General features: G+C 40.2%; 1 protein-coding gene and 1 long non-coding RNA gene across 2 annotated transcripts in view; one reads left to right on the forward strand and one right to left on the reverse strand.

The window, feature by feature from the left end:
- The window catches only part of LANCL1 (LanC like glutathione S-transferase 1), a 106,479-nt gene extending 98,875 nt beyond the window's left edge, over window positions 1-7,604 (reverse strand). Inside the window, exons 1-2 of the mRNA XM_053698784.1 lie at window positions 7,526-7,604; window positions 1,489-1,580 (exon numbers count right to left, since the gene is read on the reverse strand). Of these exons, the coding sequence (XP_053554759.1) occupies window positions 1,489-1,566 (78 nt within the window). The 5' untranslated portion in view covers window positions 1,567-1,580; window positions 7,526-7,604. The remainder of the gene's footprint in view (window positions 1-1,488; window positions 1,581-7,525) is intronic.
- The window catches only part of LOC128645653 (uncharacterized), a 48,321-nt gene that overhangs the window by 12,104 nt on the left and 14,763 nt on the right, over window positions 1-21,454 (forward strand). The gene's annotated exons all lie outside the window — the stretch shown is intronic.

Genomic DNA, 21,454 nt, shown 5'->3' on the forward strand with positions numbered 1-21,454 from the left:
CCCTCCATAAGAGAATATCTCAAACTTCTGACACTTCTCTGCCAACCTCCTGTGACGAAAGGCAAAGAATGACTGGGGGATGAGGGAAGTGGGGGAGGTATTTAAAAAGGGACAGTCTAGGCCAAAATAAACTTTCATGATTCAAATAGAGCATGTAATTTTAAACAATTTTCCAATTTACTTTTATCACCAATTTTGCTTTGTTCTCTTAGTAGTCTTAGTTGAAAGCTTAACCGAGGAGGTTCATATGCTAATTTATTAGACCTTGAAGGCCACCTCTTTTCAGAATGCATTTTAACAGTTTTTCACCACTAGAGGGTGTTAGTTCATGTATTTCATATAGATAACACTGTGCTCGTGAAGTTATCTGGGAGCAGGCACTGATTGGCTAAACTGCAAGTCTGTCAAAAGAAGTGAAATAAAGGGGCAGTTTGCAGAGACTTAGATACAAGATAATCACAGAGGTTAAAAGTATATTAATATAACTGTGTTAGTTGTGCAAAACTGGGGAATGGGTAATAAGGGGATTATCTATCTTTTAAAACAATAACAATTCTGGTGTAGACTGTCCCTTTAAGCCTTTGGCTGGGGTGTCTTTGCCTCCTCCTGGTGGCCAGGTTCTGTATTTCCAAAAGTAATGAATGCAGCTGTGGACTCTTCCTGTTTAAGAAGAAAAAAGAAACATTACATTGCAACCTTAAACATAGGTTAAAACAATTAAGATTACTTTTCTATTTTTTTGGATTACTGAAGGGCTTGCCTTGCTACAAATAAAACAAATAAAAGATAAGATAAAAAAAATAATTATTGCACTCATTGTAGTGAAAACAAAAAGGGATAATATGGATTTATCATCAAAAAGATTTTCACCAACTCATTGTATGCTTCTTGAAATGTATTTAAAAACAAAAACAAGAATTTAACAGCTTTCAAAAAAAAACTAAAAAAAAAAAAAACCCTTTGAGAATATATAGATTTTAGTGACCTGTTCCGATTGTTTTTAACAAAAATGTGTTTACTAAGTGATTGTAAACTTTAACAAATTAAAGCCCAGTTACAAAAACTCTTAAAACTGGGGCACTTTAATTCATTAAATTTTATAATGATGGTTATTTTTAAAAATACTTACCTTTGCGTTATGGTAAATATAACGCTGAGCCTCTGCTCACATCTGCTGCTTTCTTTAGCATATACATGGCAACTTCCTCCAATCATTGCGTTGCCCCACGAGCTGGGCACCAAAGGGGGCACACAACGATTGTTGTTTAAAATAACGCAAAGGTATTTTTAAAAAAAAGCGTCATTGTAAACTTTAATGAATTAAAGTGCCCCATATTTTTAAGATTATTTGATACTGGTCTTTAATTAAATAAAGTTTAAAGTAACTTTAAGGTGACTCTCTAAATGACTTACTTCCAGCTTTACCTTTTAAAAAAGAAGTTCCACTGCTATGACATCCATTTAATATACACATTTCCTAATTCTCACCTGTCCCGTGGGATGAAAGGCTGTAGCAACATGCTGACTGTAATCTGGATATGGGTTTTGGAAATTCCTCTGCTCCATGATACAACACGGTCCTAAGGGAAGTGACAAGGTTTAAATTATAACTGTTATTGGCTTTAACCCCTTAAGGACAAGGCCATTTTTCAATTTCTTTCCCTTAAGGACCAGGGCTATTTTTACATTTCTGCGGTGTTTGTGTTTAGCTGTAATTTTCCTCTTACTCATTTACTGTACCCACACATATTATATACCGTTTTTCTCGCCATTAAATGGACTTTCTAAAGATACCATTTTTTTCATCATATCTTATAATTTACTATTAAAAATATGAGGAAAAAATGGAACAAAAAAAACACACACTTTTTCTAACTTTGACCCCCAAAATCTGTTACAGATCTAAAACCACCAAAAAACAACCATCCTAAATAGTTTCTAAATTTTGTCCTGAGTTTAGAAATACCCAATGTTTACATGTTGTTTGCTTTTTTTGCAAGTTATAGGGCAATAAATATAAGTAGCACTTTGCTATTTCAAAACCGCTTTTTTTCAAAATGAGCGCTAGTTACATTGGGACACTGATATCTGTCAGGAATCCCTGAATATCCCTTGACATGTATATATTTTTTTAGAAGACATCCCAAAGTATTGATCTAGGCCCATTTTAGTATATTTCATGCCACCATTTCACCGCCAAATACGATCAAATAAAAGAAATTGTTCACTTTTTCACAAACTTTAGGTTTCTCACAGAAATTATTTACAAACAACTTGTGCAATTATAGCATAAATGGCTGTAATTGCTTCTCTGGGATCCCCTTTGTTCAAAAATAGCAGACTTATATGGCTTTGGCGTTGCTTTTTGGTAATTAGAAGGTCTCTAAATGTCACTGCGCACCACACGTGTTTTATGCCCAGCAGTGAAGGGGTTAATTAGGGAGCATGCAGGGAGCTTGTAGAGTAAATTTTAGCTTTAGTGTAGTGTAGTAGACAACCCAAAGTATTGATCTAGGCCTATTTTGGTATATTTAATGCCACCATTTCACCGCCAAATGCGATCAAATTTAAAAAAAAACGTAATTTTTTTCGCAATTTTAGGTTTCTCACTGAAATTATTTACAGCCAGCTTGTGCAATTAGGGCACAAATGGTTGTAAATGCTTCTCTGGGATCCCCTTTGTTCAGAAATAGCAGACATATATGGCTTTGGCGATGCTTTTTGGTAATTAAAAGGCTGCTAAATGCCGCTGCACATCACACGTGTATTATGTCTAGCAGTGAAGGGGCTAATTAGGGATCTTGTAGGGAGCTTGCAGGGTTAATTTTAGCTTTAGTGTAGAGATCAGCCTCCCACCCAACACATCAGACCCCCTGATCCCTCCCAAACAGCTCTCTTCCCTCCCCCACAATTGTCCCCGCCATCTTAAGTACTGGCAAAAAGTCTGCCAGTACTAAAATAAAATGTATCTTTTATTTATTTTTTTTAGCATATTTATATATGCTGCTGTGTAGGATCCCCCTTAGCCCCAAACCTCCCTGATCTCCCCCCCCCCCCAAACAGCTCTCTAACCCTCCCCCTCTACATTATTGGGAGCCATCTAAAAAAAACATTTTTTTTATTTTTTCCCCCACTTTTCTGTAGTGTAGCTCCCCACCCTCTCCCAGATCACTTTGATTATTTTGATTTAAGTTTTTATTCCCTCTCTCCCTCTAAATTTAAACAAACTATGTTCCATAGTGTAATGGTTCCCACCTGCTCCCTCCCCGTGCACGCGCCCGCCTCCGCCGTGCGTGCGTGCATCCGTGCGCGCCCCCCCAGCGATCCTGCCCACCTCTGCAATCCATCGATGGCCGCCCACCCACCAACGATTGTGGCCATCGATGTCCGGTGCAGAGAGGACCACAGAGTGGCTCTCTCTGCATCGGATGGGGCAAAATGTTATTGCAGTGATGCCTCGATATCGAGGCATCAATGCAATAACCGGAAAGCGTCTGGAAGCGATAAGGATCGCTTCCAGCCACTTTCAACCCCAACGTCGTACAGGGTACGTCGCTGGTCTTTAAAGACCAGTTTGTGCAAGACGTACCCTGTACGACGTATGTCGTTAAGGGGTTAAAGGGACATAAAACCCAACAATTTTCTTTCATGATTCAGATAGAGAATACAATTTCAAACAACTTTCTAATTTAATTCTATTATCTAATCTGTTTCTTTCTCTTATAATCATTTGTTGAAGGAGCTGCAATGTACTACTGGTTTCTAACTGAACACATTAGTGAGCCAATCACAATCAATATATATATATATATATATATATATATGCAGGCACCAATCAACAGCTAGAACCTAGGTTCTCTGCTGCTCCTGAGCTTCTTTCAGCCAAGGATAACAAGAGAAGGAAGCAAATTAAATAATAGAAGTAAATTGGAAAGTTAATTAAAATTGTATTCTCTATCTGAATCAGGAAATAAAAAAATTGGGTTTCATGTCCCTTTAATCCTAGAACTCATTTTCATATACATATAGTAGCCATAGATTTGTACTCCCCCTTTCAAAAGTTTCTGTCCAACTCTACCTCCCATAGAACTTTATGCCTTAAAGAGATATGAAATCCAAAAATATTCTTTTGTGATTCAGCGCATACAATTTTAAAAGAATTTCCAATTTACTTCTATTATAAAATTTGCTTTGTTCCCATGATATTCTTTGTTGAAGAGATGCCCAAGTAGGCATCTACAGCACTACATGACAGGAAATTGTGCTGCCAGCTAGTGCTCCTGCGAATGAATAACATTCTTGCAAAATGGCTGACATATAGTGCTTCAGACACGTGCACACTCCTGGGCGTTCTTTAAAATTGGTTGCTCTAAATAATGAAAGAAAAATGTTGTGTTTCATGTCCCTCTTAGGTTTATTCTTCTCTTCATCTCCACATACATCAGAAGCTTGTCCAACCTAAAACCTGCAGTTCACAACTGGTAACAAGGATTGTCATACCCAGCATTCTCTTTCCCCTACAGTACTTTCCATGCATAAGGTGCACTAAGCACTCACACAAACAGGACAAAAGCAACACTAAGATGTAAGGGTCTACAAAAAGCATCCATCTAGTCTGAGGTCTGATGTGGCTGTGTAGCTGGCATCTAAAGGGTTGCTGAAGCATATGGTATAAAGTTTGTTATGGGCATGTTACAGTGACACTCGATTTGTCTTATGTGTGAATATAGAGGTCAAAGGATTTTCTGACGCATGCAATTAGTTGACGTTTTGATCTAAGTATTTAGTGGTATTAAAGGAACATGAAAGTTATAATTAAACGTTTAAGGTTCAGATAGGACATGCTGTTTTATAAAACTTATATTTACTTCTGTTATCAAATTAAGTTTCATCTCTTGGCATCCTGGGTTGAAAATCATACCTAGGTACGCTGATGAGCAACAGTGCACTACTGGAAGACAGCTGGTAATAAATAGCTACACACATGGGTTTGATCATTGGCTCAACAGACATGTTCAGCTAGGTACCAGTAGTGCACTGCTTCTATGGAGCTTAAGCTTATGAAAGGGTATTTATATGATCTGGGGTCCGATGTACCACTAAGGCATGCATTTGCTTTAATTCTGGCATTACAAGTGTTGCTGCAACCTACATTTGGTTTAAAGTCTAATGTCTGGATATGTAGCTGGCAAAAAGCAGATGCTGAGCCATTTCATCTTTGGTTTGGGTATACAAGCATTTTTTTGTTAAAAAATATACACAGCATGGTTAAAATATTGTGTGTCTCTAAAAAATGCACAATTTACTTCTAAATTTGAAATATATTTGTTGACCCCAGTTTAATACATAACCTATAAAATGAAAACCTTGAGTCTGATGACTCTTCACAGCAAGAGAAGTTACCAGTTCCACCCAGATAACATATATATATTTGTCACAGAACACAGCCTGCATGCCCAGGTCTGACCAATCTCATTCCATAAATGAAAGTGCTTTCCATAAAAAGATATTGGTTCTGTAATTGTGTACACATCAATGACAGACTTCCAGGCCATTATAATTCAGGGGCGTCCACATTAGAATTAGAATTTTTATTTTCATTGCAGGGTCAGAATGATTCAACCACAGAGAAAAAAAGCAAGATCTTTCAGCCAGCAACACAAATAAGTTTTAGAAATATTGGTGAGCAATCTGTATTTTAAACAAGAAAACGTACATGAGTAGTGAATGGTGATTGCTAAATACACCACGATAACATTAATGCGCCATGTGTCGCACATAAGCATCATTGAATGGCAAGGAGTCCTTGTAAGTCTTGTAATGTACCACCATGACATTATTTAACTCATTAGTACCCCAGAAGAGTGCAAATAGCATTAGGAATGAGGGAAATATTGTGGAAACTAGAATTATAAAATATAATATTTAACTATCTTGATTACCTTCTGACCACAGACAGAATGTGATCTGATACACAGTTTTAATACTGATAACCCTTCAAATTCAGTTTATTAAAGGGACACTAAACCCAAAATGTTTCTTTCATGATTCAGGTAGAGAATACAATTTTAAACAACATTCCAATTTACTTCTATTATCCATTTTGCTTCATTCTTTAGATATCCTTTGCTGAAGAAATAACAATGCACATGGGTGAGCCAATCACAATGCATCTATGTGCAGTCTCCAATCAACAACTACTAAGCATATTTAGATATGATTTTCAGCTAAGGATATCAAGAGAATGGAGCAAAATAGATCATAGAAGTAAATTAGAAAGTTGTTTAAAATTGCATGCAATTTATAAATCATGAAAGAAAAATGTTTGGTTTCATGTCCCTTTAATACACAAACAATGTCAACCCAAATGGCAGAAATGCATCCCAGAAATGCTAAATAATGATTTTAAACTCTATGATGAACCCTCTCCAAAAAGCTTAATTTAGATTGAATTATTATACAGGGAATGATTATGAGTGTAGATATATAAAATGTACAAATGGATACCACAGCACCATGATGGGGGTACAATAAATAAAGACAAGAGGATGATTACAAGGCCCTGCTCCCAAGAGAGCTTTCAATCTAAGTAGTGGGAAAACATGGTTATAGTAATGCAACACTAGTTCCCCCTAAAGATGCCTATGTACAAATCTAAAGCCTCAATTGGTGGAAAAACAAGTTATCATATAATAAATTGTAACAACAATGATAAAAGTTGATTTAAAAAATATATATAATATGATCTGTATTGGTTCTGGACTGGGAGCCCCTGGACTGCAAGGTTATTTCACATTTATTTATAAAATATTTTACCAGGAAAGATACATTGAGATTTCTCTCGTTTTCAAGTATGTCCTGGGTACATATACACTTAGCTTAGGGCTAACAGCCTGGTATTCAGTGCTGGCAGTACAGTAAAATGTAAGTACAAAACTGGACACTGTGTGGTCAGATCTAAAGTTTGATTAGGGCTTATAGCAGCTGATCTGAGGTGCAATAAAGGCATATAACTGACAAAGGGTGCAGACAATAGGGTCTAATAAAAAGTATGAATAATACCCTAAGTACCACGACCCCCTTATTACCTGCTGGCAATTTAGTATTTGATGGCAGGAGACCTGGAAACCCTAACAATTCCCAATCCCCTACCTTACGAGGAGGCAAGGAGATGGGGGATCACACATAAACCTGGATGCAAAGATACCTCCCACTACTACTCCGTGAGCATACTCATAACAAACATCAATAGGCCTAGATACAAGAAATAACGCATAGGGCTGCTGGGGTCTCTCATATAAGCACAGCCTATACACTCTCATATATTAACACAAGCCAGGCATTGTCACAACAATTCACACTACTCGGAACACAAGCAGAGGGTTCTAGCTGCTAAAACAATTCATACAGACACCCACATAAGCTGTCAGCACCCCTCAAATGCTCAAGGGTAGGTCTGTGTGCAGAAAATATATTTTGGAGATAGATAGGACAAAATACAGCAGGAAGAAAGAAAACAACTCACTGCGATGAGAGAAAGAAAAGATGCACTCTATCTCCAGGCCTGCTTCTTACAGCGTGACAGCAACACCTCCCACTGCATGAGATCACAGAAACACGCCCTCCCTGCACTGACACACGCCTCCTCTTACTGAAGCATCCAAATACTATAGTTCTGAGGGCTATATACTTGCTTGAATTGCAGATACCCTCTCAGTCTACTCGCCAAATTATGCGTAAACACATTAAAATAAGTAACATATACACACAGGCACATTTTAGAATCCTTTCAGTCTTTAAAGCACACATATCTCCTCTTTACTTGTACATACACAAAACCACACTGCCTCCATTACAGAAACCTCATGTTAAAAACAAAGGCCTAGATTCACTACAAACTAAGGATCTACTACTATTTCATTACAGGGGTACTACACGTGTTAGTGTATCATCTCTATGGGATAGCAGAGAAACTGGGGAGATTTAAATGTACATTTATTAAAGTGAGAATAAGAAAATTATCCAGTTTTTTGGTACAAAAAAAAAACCCTCACGGAGTTCTTTAATTGCAGAGTGAATTTGGGTCAGAGGCAGAAATGTAATTGATTGTACCTTCTGTTATACCAGCACTCGCCGCCTTCCTTTAACCCCTTTGCCTCGCGATGTTATATAACACCCCTGTGCTTGTGCTGTAGCTGCTTTAATCTGGCTCCATTGCATTTATAACTAAATTTCAACCTCATTTAAATTATATATATTTTTTTAACAGACCAAGTAGCAAGCACTCTTAGAAAAAAACTAGTTTGCAGAAGAAATAGCCTAACATGGTAAAACACAGCCATATGAAATTGATAAAAAGACATATTTGAGTCATGTTCCATGATGTACATGGTAAATAGCAGCATATGAGTCATTATTTCCTAAATGTTTCACACATAATATTGTCCCACATCGAATGATAATTTAAAATGTAATACATTGTAGTTATAAATGAACATTCTGATATCTGTATATATTTTTATTTATTTATAATTTAAACACATGTTTTGAGCTATATTGCTTTCTAATAAGCAAGATAATAATCATGCTTACTAACATTCAGTATGAGCATTAAAGGGACATTGTACTGTTTATTTTCTTCCCTTGAACCCCTTCACTACCGGGATTTTCAGAGAATAACTTGCCCAAAATACCAGAGAATTTTTTAGCATTTTTGCTATCACTCCATTTAAGCAGAAATAGAGCCTTGTTTTTTTTTTATTTACGTTCAGTCGAAGAGCCAGGTTTTGAGGTCCTTTCTGAACTTTGTAAGGGAGATGGATTGTCTGAGGTGCAGTGGGAGGGTGTTCCATGTCTTTGCTGCTATGTGGGAGAAGGATAGGGTTGCCACCTTTTGCCCAGAAAATTCCTGGACACTTTTTAAGTGGGCGTGGAGGTGGTGTGTCCCAGGGCGTGGCTTCTCTCTGCCTCAACTTCATTATAAAATCAATATTTTATATATATAGTAGTATAGTATACAAGTCCCTTCCTATGACAGAGGTCATATTGTGAGGTACAAGTCCAAGTCCCTTCCTGTCAGTGACAAGGAGGGAATGATATAATGGGGTACAAGTCCCTTGTGACCCTGACAGGGTGTGACATAAAATAAGTAAGATACGCTCTTTTCTTGGCAGGAGTGCACAGTGCGTTGTGGGCACCAGCTTTCAGTGACAGTGGGTGATAAAGTCGGCACAAATGAGTGCATGTGGGTGATATTTTATCACTGTGTATATAGTAACTATTTACAGTTACACACAGGACACCCCCATGTCCCTTTAATAAATCAGTAAACATATATCAAGTATATTATATTTAGAAATGGATCTCTGATCTATTTTAAATGTAATATAACTACCAATGAATGATGGAGGAAATGTTTTTATTACTCATCCTGATAAAACCTTAAAATTGCTGTCAGACTTTCCATGACAAACGAAAAAAATAAGTTTCTTCACTAAAATATTGTGCAGTTTTCTAATTGGTACAGCAATTTAAATAAGACAGTTTGGTTTACGGAATAGCTTAGATTATATCACTGCTTACTTTCATTTAACCTACTAAATTTGCACTCTTGCGAAATCAATTCAATGCTCTGTGGATCAATTGTTAAATCTATTGTAAAGTCCACATTGAACTAATTGAACATTTATATTGAGCTATTATTATTATTATTATTATTATCGGTTATTTGTAGAGTGCCAACAGATTCCGCAGTGCTATTAACAAAGGCGGAGTACAAAAAAACAGTTATAGGGATCATGAGAAAAAATTTATCCAGATTTTTGCATTAAGCTATTGATTGCGAGATAAAGCTGCAGAACAACTGGCTTCTCATTTTGGCAGCCGATGGGCTTAATCAATACACATTGATCTAATCCATCGTTTACTCCAAACTGCTTTACCAAAGCTATTGATCTGTTCCCTCTCCGCCTGTAGCTTTTCCCGCTGAACCTGAGGCTTCAGTTCCCGGGACAAATACCTACCCTGAGAGATCCACTGGCGCCCTAGCACCTTCCCTCTGCAACCCACGATCATATCAGTGTTTGTATGTTTCTGCTTTATTTACTGCCATGGAGATGTTTAATATGAGCCCTAGCCTAGCACCTTCCCTCTGCAGGCTTCAGCCCCAGCTCACCGTACTCCACGGGCCAGGCCGCGCCGCCTCTCTAACCTCCGTCTGCACAGACAGCCTAAAGTCTCTCACATTTTCAGCTGCAGCATCAGCTCCTACCGGCCCGGGCTCTCCTGCCAGGCTCGCACAAACAACAGCTCAGTACTTGGCAGCAGGCTGGAATCAGTCGCCATGTCAGTGAGTCAGTGACCCACCAGGCCAGTACTACCTAGCCATTCGTCACTTCCTGTACTCACAGTATGGGGGGGAGGCGCCCAGTTCATTCACTCACACATGTCAGACTCACAAGGCCACATAAATTAAAAAAAAAAAAAAACTAAGAAAAATGTTGTGTGTGACAGCGTAAGTGACAGGTAGCTGGGCAGGCCAGGACATTGGAGGCTAGTTCCGGGACACGGGACATACAGTCCCAGACCGGGACTGTCCCGGTGAGACCGGGACAGGTGGCAACCCTAGAGAAGGATCTTCCGCCCGCTGTGGATTTGGTGATGCGGGGGATGACTGCGAGTGCTTGGTCGGCCGATCATAGTTGTCTGGCGGGGTGTAGACATTTACGCAGTGGTTGATGTATTCGGGTCCGATGTTGTGTAGGGCCTTGAACGCATGGGTAAGGAGCTTGAAGGCGATTCTCTTGTTGATGGGAAGCCAGTGAAGGTTCCTTAGGTGTTCGGTGATGTGGCATTGGAGAGGGATGTTGAGGATGAGTCTGGCTGAGGCATTCTGGATATGTTGGAGTCTCTTTTGGAGTTTGACGGTGGAGCCGGCGTAGAGTGCGTTGCCGTAGTCCAACCAGCTGCTGACAGGGGCATGGGTGACTGTTTTCCTGGTTTTGGTAGGGATCCACTTGAAGATTTTTCGTAGCAGGTGTAGGGTGTGGAAGCATGTTGAGGTGATGGCATTGATTTGTCGGTTCATGGAGAGTGATGAGTCCAGGATGAAGCCTAGATTTCGTGCGTGGTCGGTTGAGGTTGGAGGGTGACAGAGGGCTGTGGGCCACCAGGAGTCAGCCCATGCGGATTTATTGGGTCCGAGGAGGAGGACTTCGGTTTTGTCTGTGTTCAGTTTGAGCCGGTTGTCATTCATCCAGGCGGCGACTGCTGTCAGCACTTCGTGGACATTCTTTTTGGCGGTGGTGGGATCTCGGGTGAGTGAGATGATTAACTGGGTGTCGTCGGCGTAGGAGACAATGTTGAGGTTGTGGCGTCGGACAATGGCTGAGAGAGGGGCCATGTAGATGTTGAAGAGGGTGGGACTCAGCAAAGAGCCTTGTGGTACACCACAGTTGACTGGTGTGCATTTGGAGGAGAAGGGCGAGAGTCTGACTTTCTGGGTCCTGCCCGTGAGGAAGGAGGTGATCCATTCCAGGGCTTTGCTTCATATGCCGGCATCGTTGTGGTCAACAGTGTCAAAGGCTGCTGAGAGGTCTAGGAGGATGAGGGCTGCGGTTTATCCTCGGTCGAGCATGGCACGGATGTCATCTGTGGCGGCGAGGAGGGCGGTCTCTGTGCTGTGGTTGCTTCTGAAACCGGATTGCGAGTGGTCCAGGGTGTGGTTGGCCTCAATGTGGTCAATAAGTTGCGAGTTGATGGACTTCTCTATGACTTTGGCTGGGAAGGGGAGTAGAGAGATGGGGTGGTAGTTATTCAGGTCCGTGGGGTCTGCCGAGAGTTTCTTCAGCAGGGGTTTCAGTTCCGTGTGCTTCCAGACATCTGGCAAGGTGCCATTTTTGATGGAGCAGTTGATGGTGCAGCGGAGTTCAGGGGCGATAGTGTTGCTTGTTTTGTTGAATATGTGATGGGGGCATAGGTCCGAGGGTGCGCCAGAGTGGATGGATTTCATGATTCTGAGGGTGTCCTCTGTGGTGAAGGGGCTCCAGATAGTCTGTGTGTGGTGTGTGTGTGGGGGGGGAATTTGGGAGGAGTGTCGTTGGGTGTAGGGGAGTGGGTAGTGGAGGTTGAGTTATGAGGTGCGAAGCTGTCATAGATGTCGAGGATCTTGCGGTGGAAGTGTGCAGCAAGGATATTGCAGAGGTCCTGGGAGGGTGGGATGTTGGTGGTGTCGCTGTTGGGTTTAGAGAATTCCTTGAAGACTGAGAACAACTCCTTGTTATTGTGTGCATTAGAGTTGATTCTGTCTTGGATGGCTGTTTTTTTGGCAGTTTTTATGAGGTGGTGGTGGGTGGTGATTACTCCCTTAAAGGCAGCTTTTTCCAGAAGGGTCTTGCTGGATCTCCAGGTTCTTTCCAATCGTTTGAAGTGGCATTTGGAGTCCTGAAGGGCTGGGGTAATCCAGCTGGCCTTGCTGGTGGTTTGGCGGATGGACGTTTTTTTGAGGGGAGCGAGGGTGTTGGAACATTCTGTAATCCAGAGGTGGAGGTTGCGGGCGGAGGAGTTGGTGTCTGTGGTGGTAGGTGGGGAGGATTTGTTTAGGGTGCAGTGTAGTTGGTCTTGGGTGATGTTCCAGTTTCTGCGGGGCGGGTGGTACTGTCGGAGGTGGGTGGTGGGTTTGTTGAAGGAGAAGTGTATGCAGTGGTGGTCAGTCCAGAGGAGTTCGGTGATGTTATTGATTGAGATGTGGTTGCCTGAGGAGATCGGGTCGAGGGTGTGGCCGGCTGCGTGGGTTGGGTAGTTTACGAGTAGCTTTAGTCCGATGGTTCCAAGGTTTTCCAGGAGGGTGGAGGTGTTGTGATCATTGGGGCTATCAACATGGAAGTTGAGGTCACCAAGGAGGATGTAGTCCATTGAGGCTAGGGCATGGGGTGCAATATGCTCGGTGATGGAGTCGCAGAAGACGGGACGAGGTCCGGGAGGTCTGTATGAGGGTGCCGCAGAGGGTGGTGTTGGGGTTGACCTGGATCTTGAAGTGTAGGTGTTCTAGGCCTAGTGAGTGGTCGTCAGAGCTGGTTGCGACTTGCATGGTGTGTTTGTGGATGATGGCAATGCCTCCTCCAGGTCGGTTGCTTTGTGGTAGATCTTGTAGCCTTCGGGTATTGCAGTAGCAATGTCCGGCACTGATGTGGGGTTTAGCCAGGTCTCGGTGAGGAAGGCGACCTCTGGGAAGGTGTAGTCTAGCAGGTTCCAGATTTCGAGGGCGTGCTTGTGGATGGAGCAGGTGTTGAGGAGGATGCAGTTGAGGTAATTGAGGCTGTTTTTGGGTGGGTTAGTTGGTTGCTGCAGGTAAAAGGTCCGAAGGTGTTGGTTGGGTATGCGTGGTGGCAGGCAGACGATCTACAGATGTTGAGCTCGTGGAGGGTAATGGCGTCATAGTGGCGGCAGTTTCTGGAGCCAAGGTTCGTGGCATTGGGTGCGGTCAGGGCACGGACGGGAGCTGATGGGCTTGCCTTTGGCATGCCAGCAGCGTGGTCGTGCAGGGAGCAGCATTAAATACAGCAGGAAGGTGGGGGTGGCTGGTTAGCTGGATAGGGGTAGGTGTGAAATAAAAACAGAGCAAGCAGGATACAGTAAAATACAGCAAAAATACATAAGGAGGAGGGAGAGAGAACTGGAGGTTTAGAGTGGAGCAAATATAACTCCTTCAGAGCTATCCTCATTCTGCTATACAAAAATACAGATACCCTAAGGTATTATACAGACTCACAAACAAATAAGATTTTTGTACTACAGCTAAATCCAGCCTGCAGTTAAATGGGGACACAATACAACAGAGGTCCTAACCTAAGCACAAAATAAAATAGCATTTTATGATCTAAAAAAAAAAATTACTACAGGAGTCAGTGACTAACAATTAGCAACTTTAGCACCTTGTTGCGTTATGTTCCTGGTCTTGATCCCACACTGCATAAACTGCATAGAGGTTAAGGTACAAGCAGGAAAATATTTGTTGAAGATCACTGTCTCCATTAGACACTGCAGATGAGCTTTCTGCCATGATGTCTGATATATGCTAAATGCCGATGATTGAGGTGCGAACATAGTACACAAATACAAAAGTTAAACTGTTATCTATAGCTCAATGCTGGTGTTCCTAAAAAAGGACTGGATTAACACTTCCACAATATACGCAACATGCTCTCAAGTCTGCAATTACAAGACATGCTTACTTATAATGAAAGACCTAAAGCAGTGATTTTTAACCTTTTTTTTGCTGTGGCACACATTTTTACATTAAAAAAATCCTGTGGCACACCACCATCCCAAAATTTAAAAAAAAAATCACACATTGTAGCCTAATACAGCAATATATATACACACATACATACATACACACACAATGTATGTAATTGTGCTGTGATGCCATGCCATCTACAAACTATACGTGACATATTGACATTCATTCACAAACAATCATAATGATTGTCTGTGAATGAATGTCAATATGTCATGGTTGTAAATGATGTCTGCCTGATGAGCCTGTCACATACCACACAATATTTCAAAATTTGAAAGAGGGACATCCCTGCACTGGGAGTAAAAAACAAGCAAAGTTTAAAAAATATGTCACACTGTTGTCATTCTGCCGCGGCACACCTGAGGATCTCTCATGGCACACTAGTGTGCCACGGCACACTGGTTGAAAAACACTGACCTAAAGAATGACATCCTGGGTAATGGACAAAGAACTTCCACCATGGAGGATAAAGTTGATGAAATAATTGAGGAAATACCCTTTTTTAAAGACCTTGAAAATAGGTCGTGAAGATCTAATATTCAACTAAGAAATCTACCAGAATCCTATGACAAATTACCTGAGGTTTTACTTAGACAGAGCTCACAGAGCAACATACAAGCCTCAGAATCCTAATATACCTAGAGATATCATAATTACATTTTACTATTTCCTCACTAAAGACCGTCTACTTCAAGCTAGAAGCTACAAGGAAATTGTCACAATTTGAATTTGAAGGTCACAGGCTTGTTTTTCACAGACCTATCACCTATCACTTTGAAAAAGAAAAGGGAGCTTAAAAATGATTTATCTTCTAAAGGCACAAATCAAATATAGATGGGCCTTTCCTTTCAGACTTATATGTATACATAATAGCAACACATACTCATGTACCAACTTAGAGTAAGGTCTAGAAATGCTGAGAAGACTTAACCTGCAAGTTGAGAGTAATGCTCCACCATTGCCACAAAGACCCCCAAGGAAACAGATCCAGCGAATCTGGAACAAGGCCTCTAAAGACCCCTCCTCGTACACAAGCTTGCAAAGTTCTACCAGAAAGAGTCCTGAAACACCAAAGCAGCCTATGACTTTTAGTTGAATACCTTACTACAGAACATGTGGAAGATTAGACTTGCTAAATTGTTCTACTGAAAGTGAACAATTTAGAATGTTACTCAGTTCAGTTTAATTTACCAAAAGACTGACTGCATGAAGCAGAAAGTTGTTTATTGATGAGGTTTCGATTATACAATTTTATGTTCCATTTGGATTTGATTGTTCATTTTTGTTTCCCATTTTAGTAGGTGAATAACCTTCTACAGAATAGATAGAAGATTAGACCTGCTGAATTGTTCTATTGACAATTAATAATATACAACTAGATTATGAGTTGTGCGTTAGGCTGAAAAAGCAGCGTTAACAGGTCCTAACACTGCTTTTTCCCTACCGCTGCTATTACGAGTCTTGCAGGTTTAGGGGCACCGCACACTTCTTTGGCCTTACTGCAAAACGACTTACGTAAAGTTTGTAAAGTCTTTTTTCTATGGGACTTCCATAGCATTGATATTACAAGTCTGTCCTGGGAGGCCAAAAAGTGAGCGGTACACCCTCTACCTCCAAGATCCCTAACGCATTTAAAAGTCAGTAGTTAAGAGTTTTATGGTACAACGCCGTAGCATAAAACTCATAACTAAAGTGCTAAAAAGTACACTAACACCCATAAACTACCTATTAACCCCTAAACTGAGGCCCTCCCGCAAACACTAAAATAACATTTTTAACCCCTAATTTGCCGCTCCGGACATCGCCGCAACTATAATAAACATATTAACCCCTAAACGGCCTCACTCCCGCCTCGCAAACACTAGTTATATATTATTAACCCCTAATCTGCCGTCCCTAACATCGCCGCCACCTACCTACATTTATTAACCCCTAATCTGCCGCCCCCAACGTCGCCGCCACTATACTAAATGTATTAACCCCTAAACCTAAGTCTAACTCTAACCCTAACACCCCCTATCTTAAATATAATTACAATAAATCCAAATAAAAATTAATATTATTACCTAAATAATTCCTATTCAAAACTAAATACTTACCTATAAAATAAACCCTAAGCTAGCTACAATATAACTAATAGTTACATTGTATCTAGCTTAGGGTTAATTTTATTTTACAGGCAAGTTTGTATTTATTTTAACTAGGTAGAATAGTTATTAAATAGTTATTAACTATTTAATAACTACCTAGCTAAAATAAAGACAAAAGTACCTGTAAAATAAAACCTAGGCTAAGTTACAATAACACCTAACCCAACCCTACAATTAAATAAATTAACTAAATTAACAACAATTAAATAAATTAAATTAAATTAGCCAAAGTACAAAAAAACAACACTAAATTACAGAAACTAATAAACAAATTACAAGATCTTTAAACTAATTACACCTAATCTAATAGCCCTATCAAAATAAAAAAAATCCCCACCCCAAAATAAAAAAACCCCTAGCCTAAACTAAACTATCAATAGCCCTTAAAAGGGCCTTTTGCGGGGCATTGCCCCAAAGTAATCAGCTCTTTTACTTGTATAAAAAAATACAAACAACCCCCCAACAGTAAAACCCACCACCCACACAACCAACCCCCCCAAATAAAATACTATCTAAAAAAACCTAAGCTCCCCATTGCCCTGAAAAGGGCATTTGTATGGGCATTGCCCTTAAAAGGGCAGTTAGCTCTTTTGCGGCCCAAACCCTAATCTAAAAAATAAAACCCAGTGTACAAATAAAAACAATTGGATCAGCTCTGGTTTTAGTAAGAGGAATCTATCAACCAAATCAGTAGATGGACGAATAAATTATATGATAAAGATATGATGTATTTATTAAAAGATTATTAAAATGTTAAATGTTATATAGCAGATAATATCATAATATAATATAAAGTGACCGGTCACCTCTACACAATTGCTAATCTTATAAAACAATATCTATTCATATAAATTACAGTAAAAAATTGAAAATCATAAACATATGTTAAAAAACGGCTGGTCTCAGATGTATGCAATACTTGTAATGTGCCTCTGTGGGCAAAGTTCGATCCTTTAAGGGGCAAATACTGTCACTCACTTTCAATCACACCTTATTACACACCTTATCCCTTTCTCCAATACAGATCCGGAATGATGTATTCTGTGATATTTCCGGACTCCTACTTTTAGCAGGTGGAGGGTGGTGTATTGTTTAAGTGTACAAGTGTCCACAGAAAAAGTTCAATCTCACCTCAAGTGTAGATATAGTGCTTTCTCCACAGCCACTGCGACTCCTGTGCTCGAGTGCTTATTTCTGTGTTTCCTTGGACGCCACCGCGTCTCCTATGCGACTCCTCGTTGGTTGTTGCTTCCGTGTTCTATCACGTGTGTTTAGCCGGCCAATAAAGGTCCTTTAAAAATGGGATAGTTCAAATGGCTTGTTATCCGGGTATTTCAGCATATATTAAACTCTGCGCAGAGTAATGCGAGCTCAATCCTATTGGCTGATTGGATCAGCCAATAGGATTGAACTGATTGCATCAGCCAATAGGATTTTTTCTACCTTAATTCCGATTGGCTGATTGAATTCTATCAGCCAATCGGAATCTAAGGGACACCATCTTGGATGATGTCACTTAAAGGAATCGTCATTCAGTAAGAAGACTTCGTTTAAAGAGGATGCTCCACGTCGGATGGACCACTTCTGTCAGGTTCTGTGTTAGACAAGTTCTGTGTGCAGTGAATCTCAACTGCAGACCTAGTATGTAACTGGTAAGAAGGAATTTTAAGTAGGCTCCTGCTATCTTGTTACAGGAGAGTGGTTGTGAGATGCTTCAGGCAGCAGTTAATAGGAGAGATATGGTTGAGCTAAGGTAACTGCAAAGAGAGAGCGAGGAGCGCCGTATCCAAACAAGCAGGTATCAAACTAGTTGCATATAGTCCAGAGGCTAAACGTCTTAGTTAGCAGTTTATAGGGTAGTAATTGTCTTACTCAATATGCAGTTAGTAGTCCGGTAGTAGGCTGTGGGAGCAGAGGACAAAACAACAGGTCCGTTGTGCTGTGAAGGGAGAAATGCTTGAAGCTGCAGCGGCAGCGTCTGAGAAGGGTGTGTGCGTCCTGCCCAATCAGGAGGCTGGATTTGCTGACAGGCTCTATGCTCACTGAGCGCACTGGAGGCAGACGGCCAAAAGCAGAGGGAGACGGTAAGCGGCTGAAAGCAAACAAGCCGAAAGTAGAAGCCCAGTAAGTCAGAAGCACAGCTTCTAGTCAGAGGTTTCCAATTGTAGTTGTCTTTGGTAATAGTTCTTGTAGCAGCTGTGAAGTCCGGTAATTAGAATGAGGCAGCTTGAGGAATCCCACAAGACAGGGAAAAGTCTTTAGATAACCCCTTTAGTGATGATAGGTGTTATGGGGTCACGGCACTTAACGAGTGCTAGGAATGTAATCCAGAAGATTAATAGTTTTAGCTTTGCCGGGCGTTAGGAGTCTCTGCATCAAGGTAGCTTGGTCAGTAACTCAAACGGATTAATTGGCAGGTGTAAGGGGGAGGAGTAGCCTTATATAAGGTTTGCTTAAAGGTACATACACACTGACAGGAACCTGACAACTTCGCCCGGCTTTTTTGAGGACTTCGGCCCGGTTGGATGAAGACTTCTGCCGCTTCCTTGAGGATGGATGTCTGGTCTTCAGAACAGTAAGTCGATCTTCAGGGGGTTAGTGTTTTTTTTTAAGGCTGTATTGGGTGGGTTTTATTTTTTAGATTAGGGTTTGGGCCGTAAAAGAGCTAACTGCCCTTTTAAGGGCAATGCCCATCCAAATGCCCTTTTCAGGGCAATGGGGAGCTTAGGTTTTTAGATAGTATTTTATTTGGGGGTGGTGGGTTTTACTGTTGGGGGGGTTGTTTGTATTTTTGTTATACAGGTAAAAGAGCTGATTACTTTGGGGCAATGCCCCGCAAAAGGCCCTTTTAAGGGCTATTGATAGTTTAGTTTAGACTAGGTTTTTTTTTATTTTGGGGGGGCTTTTTATATTTTGATAGGGCTATTAGATTAGGTGTAATTAGTTTAAAGATCTTGTAATTTGTTTATTATTTTCTGTAATTTAGTGTTTTGTTTTTTTGTACTTTAGCTAATTTAATTTAATTTATTTAATTGTTGTTAATTTAGTTAATTTATTTAATTGTAGGGTTAGGTTAGGTGTTATTGTAACTTAGGTAAGGTTTTATTTTACAGGTACTTTTGTCTTTATTTTAGCTAGGTAGTTATTAAATAGTTAATAACTATTTAATAACTATTCTACCTAGTTAAAATAAATACAAACTTGCCTGTAAAATAAAAATAAACCCTAAGCTAGATACAATGTAACTATTAGTTATATTGTAGCTACCTTAGGCCTAGATTTGGAGTTTGGCGGTAGATGGGCTGTTAACGCTCCGCAGGCTTTTTTCTGGCCGCACCATAAAATTAACTCTGGTATCGAAGTTCAAAAAAATGCTGCGTTAGGCTCCAAAAAAGGAGCGTAGAGCATTTTTACCGCAAATGCAACTCTCGATACCAGAGTTGCTTACGGACGCGGCCAGCCTCAAAAACGTGCTCGTGCACGATTCTCCCATAGGAAACAATGGGGCTGTTTGAGCTGAAAAAAAACCTAACACCTGCAAAAAAGCCGCGTTCAGCTCCTAACGCAGCCCCATTGTTTGCTATGGGGAAACACTTCCTACGTCTGCACCTAACACCCTAACATGTACCCCGAGTCTAAACACCCCTACCCTTACACTTATTAACCTCTAATCTGCCGCCGCCGCTATCGCTGACCCCTGCATTATATTATTAACCCCTAATCTTCCGCTCTGTAAACCGCCGCTACCTACGTTATCCCTATGTACCCCTAATCTGCTGCCCTAACATCGCCGACCCCTATATTATATTTATTAACCCCTAACCTGCCCCCCACAACGTCGCCGCCAGCTACCTACAATAATTAACCCCTAATCTTCCGACCGCAAAGCGCCGCCACCTACGTTATCCTTATGTACCCCTAATCTGCTGCCCCTAACACCGCCGACCCCTATATTATATTTATTAACCCCTAACCTGCCCCCCACAACGTCGCCGACACCTGCCTACACTTATTAACCCCTAATCTGCCGAGCGGACCTGAGCGCTACTATAATAAAGTTATTAACCCCTAATCCGCCTCACTAACCCTATCATAAATAGTATTAACCCCTAATCTGCCCTCCCTAACATCGCCGACACCTAACTTCAATTATTAACCCCTAATCTGACGACCGGAGCTCACCGCTATTCTAATAAATGTATTAACCCCTAAAGCTAAGTCTAACCCTAACACTAACACCCCCCTAAGTTAAATATAATTTTAATCTAACGAAATTAATTAACTCTTATTAAATAACTTATTCCTATTTAAAGCTAAATACTTACCTGTAAAAAAAAATCCTAATATAACTACAATATAAATTATAATTACATTGTAGCTATTTTAGGATTAATATTTATTTTACAGGCAACTTGGTAATTATTTTAACCAGGTACAATAGCTATTAAATAGTTAATAACTATTTAATAGTTACCTAGTTAAAATAATAACAAAATTACCTGTAAAATAAATCCTAACCTAAGTTATAATTAAACCTAACACTACCCTATCAATAAATTAATTAAATAAAATACCTACAATTACCTACAATAAAACCTAACACTACACTATCAATAAATAAATTAAATACAATTCCTACAAATAACTACAATTACATAAACTAACTAAAGTACAAAAAATAAAAAATAACTAAGTTACAAAAAATAAAAAAATATTTACAAACATAAGAAAAATATTACAACAATTTTAAACTAATTACACCTACTCTAAGCCCCCTAATAAAATAACAAAGACCCCCAAAATAAAAAAATGCCATACCCTATTCTAAATTAATACATTTAAAAGCTCTTTTACCTTACCAGCCCTGAACAGGGCCCTTTGCGGGGCATGCCCCAAGAAAATCAGCTCTTTTGCCTGTAAAAAAAAACATACAATACCCCCCCCCAACATTACAACCCACCACCCACATACCCCTAATCTAACCCAAACCCCCCTTAAATAAACC

This window comes from Bombina bombina, chromosome 1, assembly GCF_027579735.1.
Source record: "Bombina bombina isolate aBomBom1 chromosome 1, aBomBom1.pri, whole genome shotgun sequence".
NCBI classification, from domain to species: domain Eukaryota; kingdom Metazoa; phylum Chordata; class Amphibia; order Anura; family Bombinatoridae; genus Bombina; species Bombina bombina.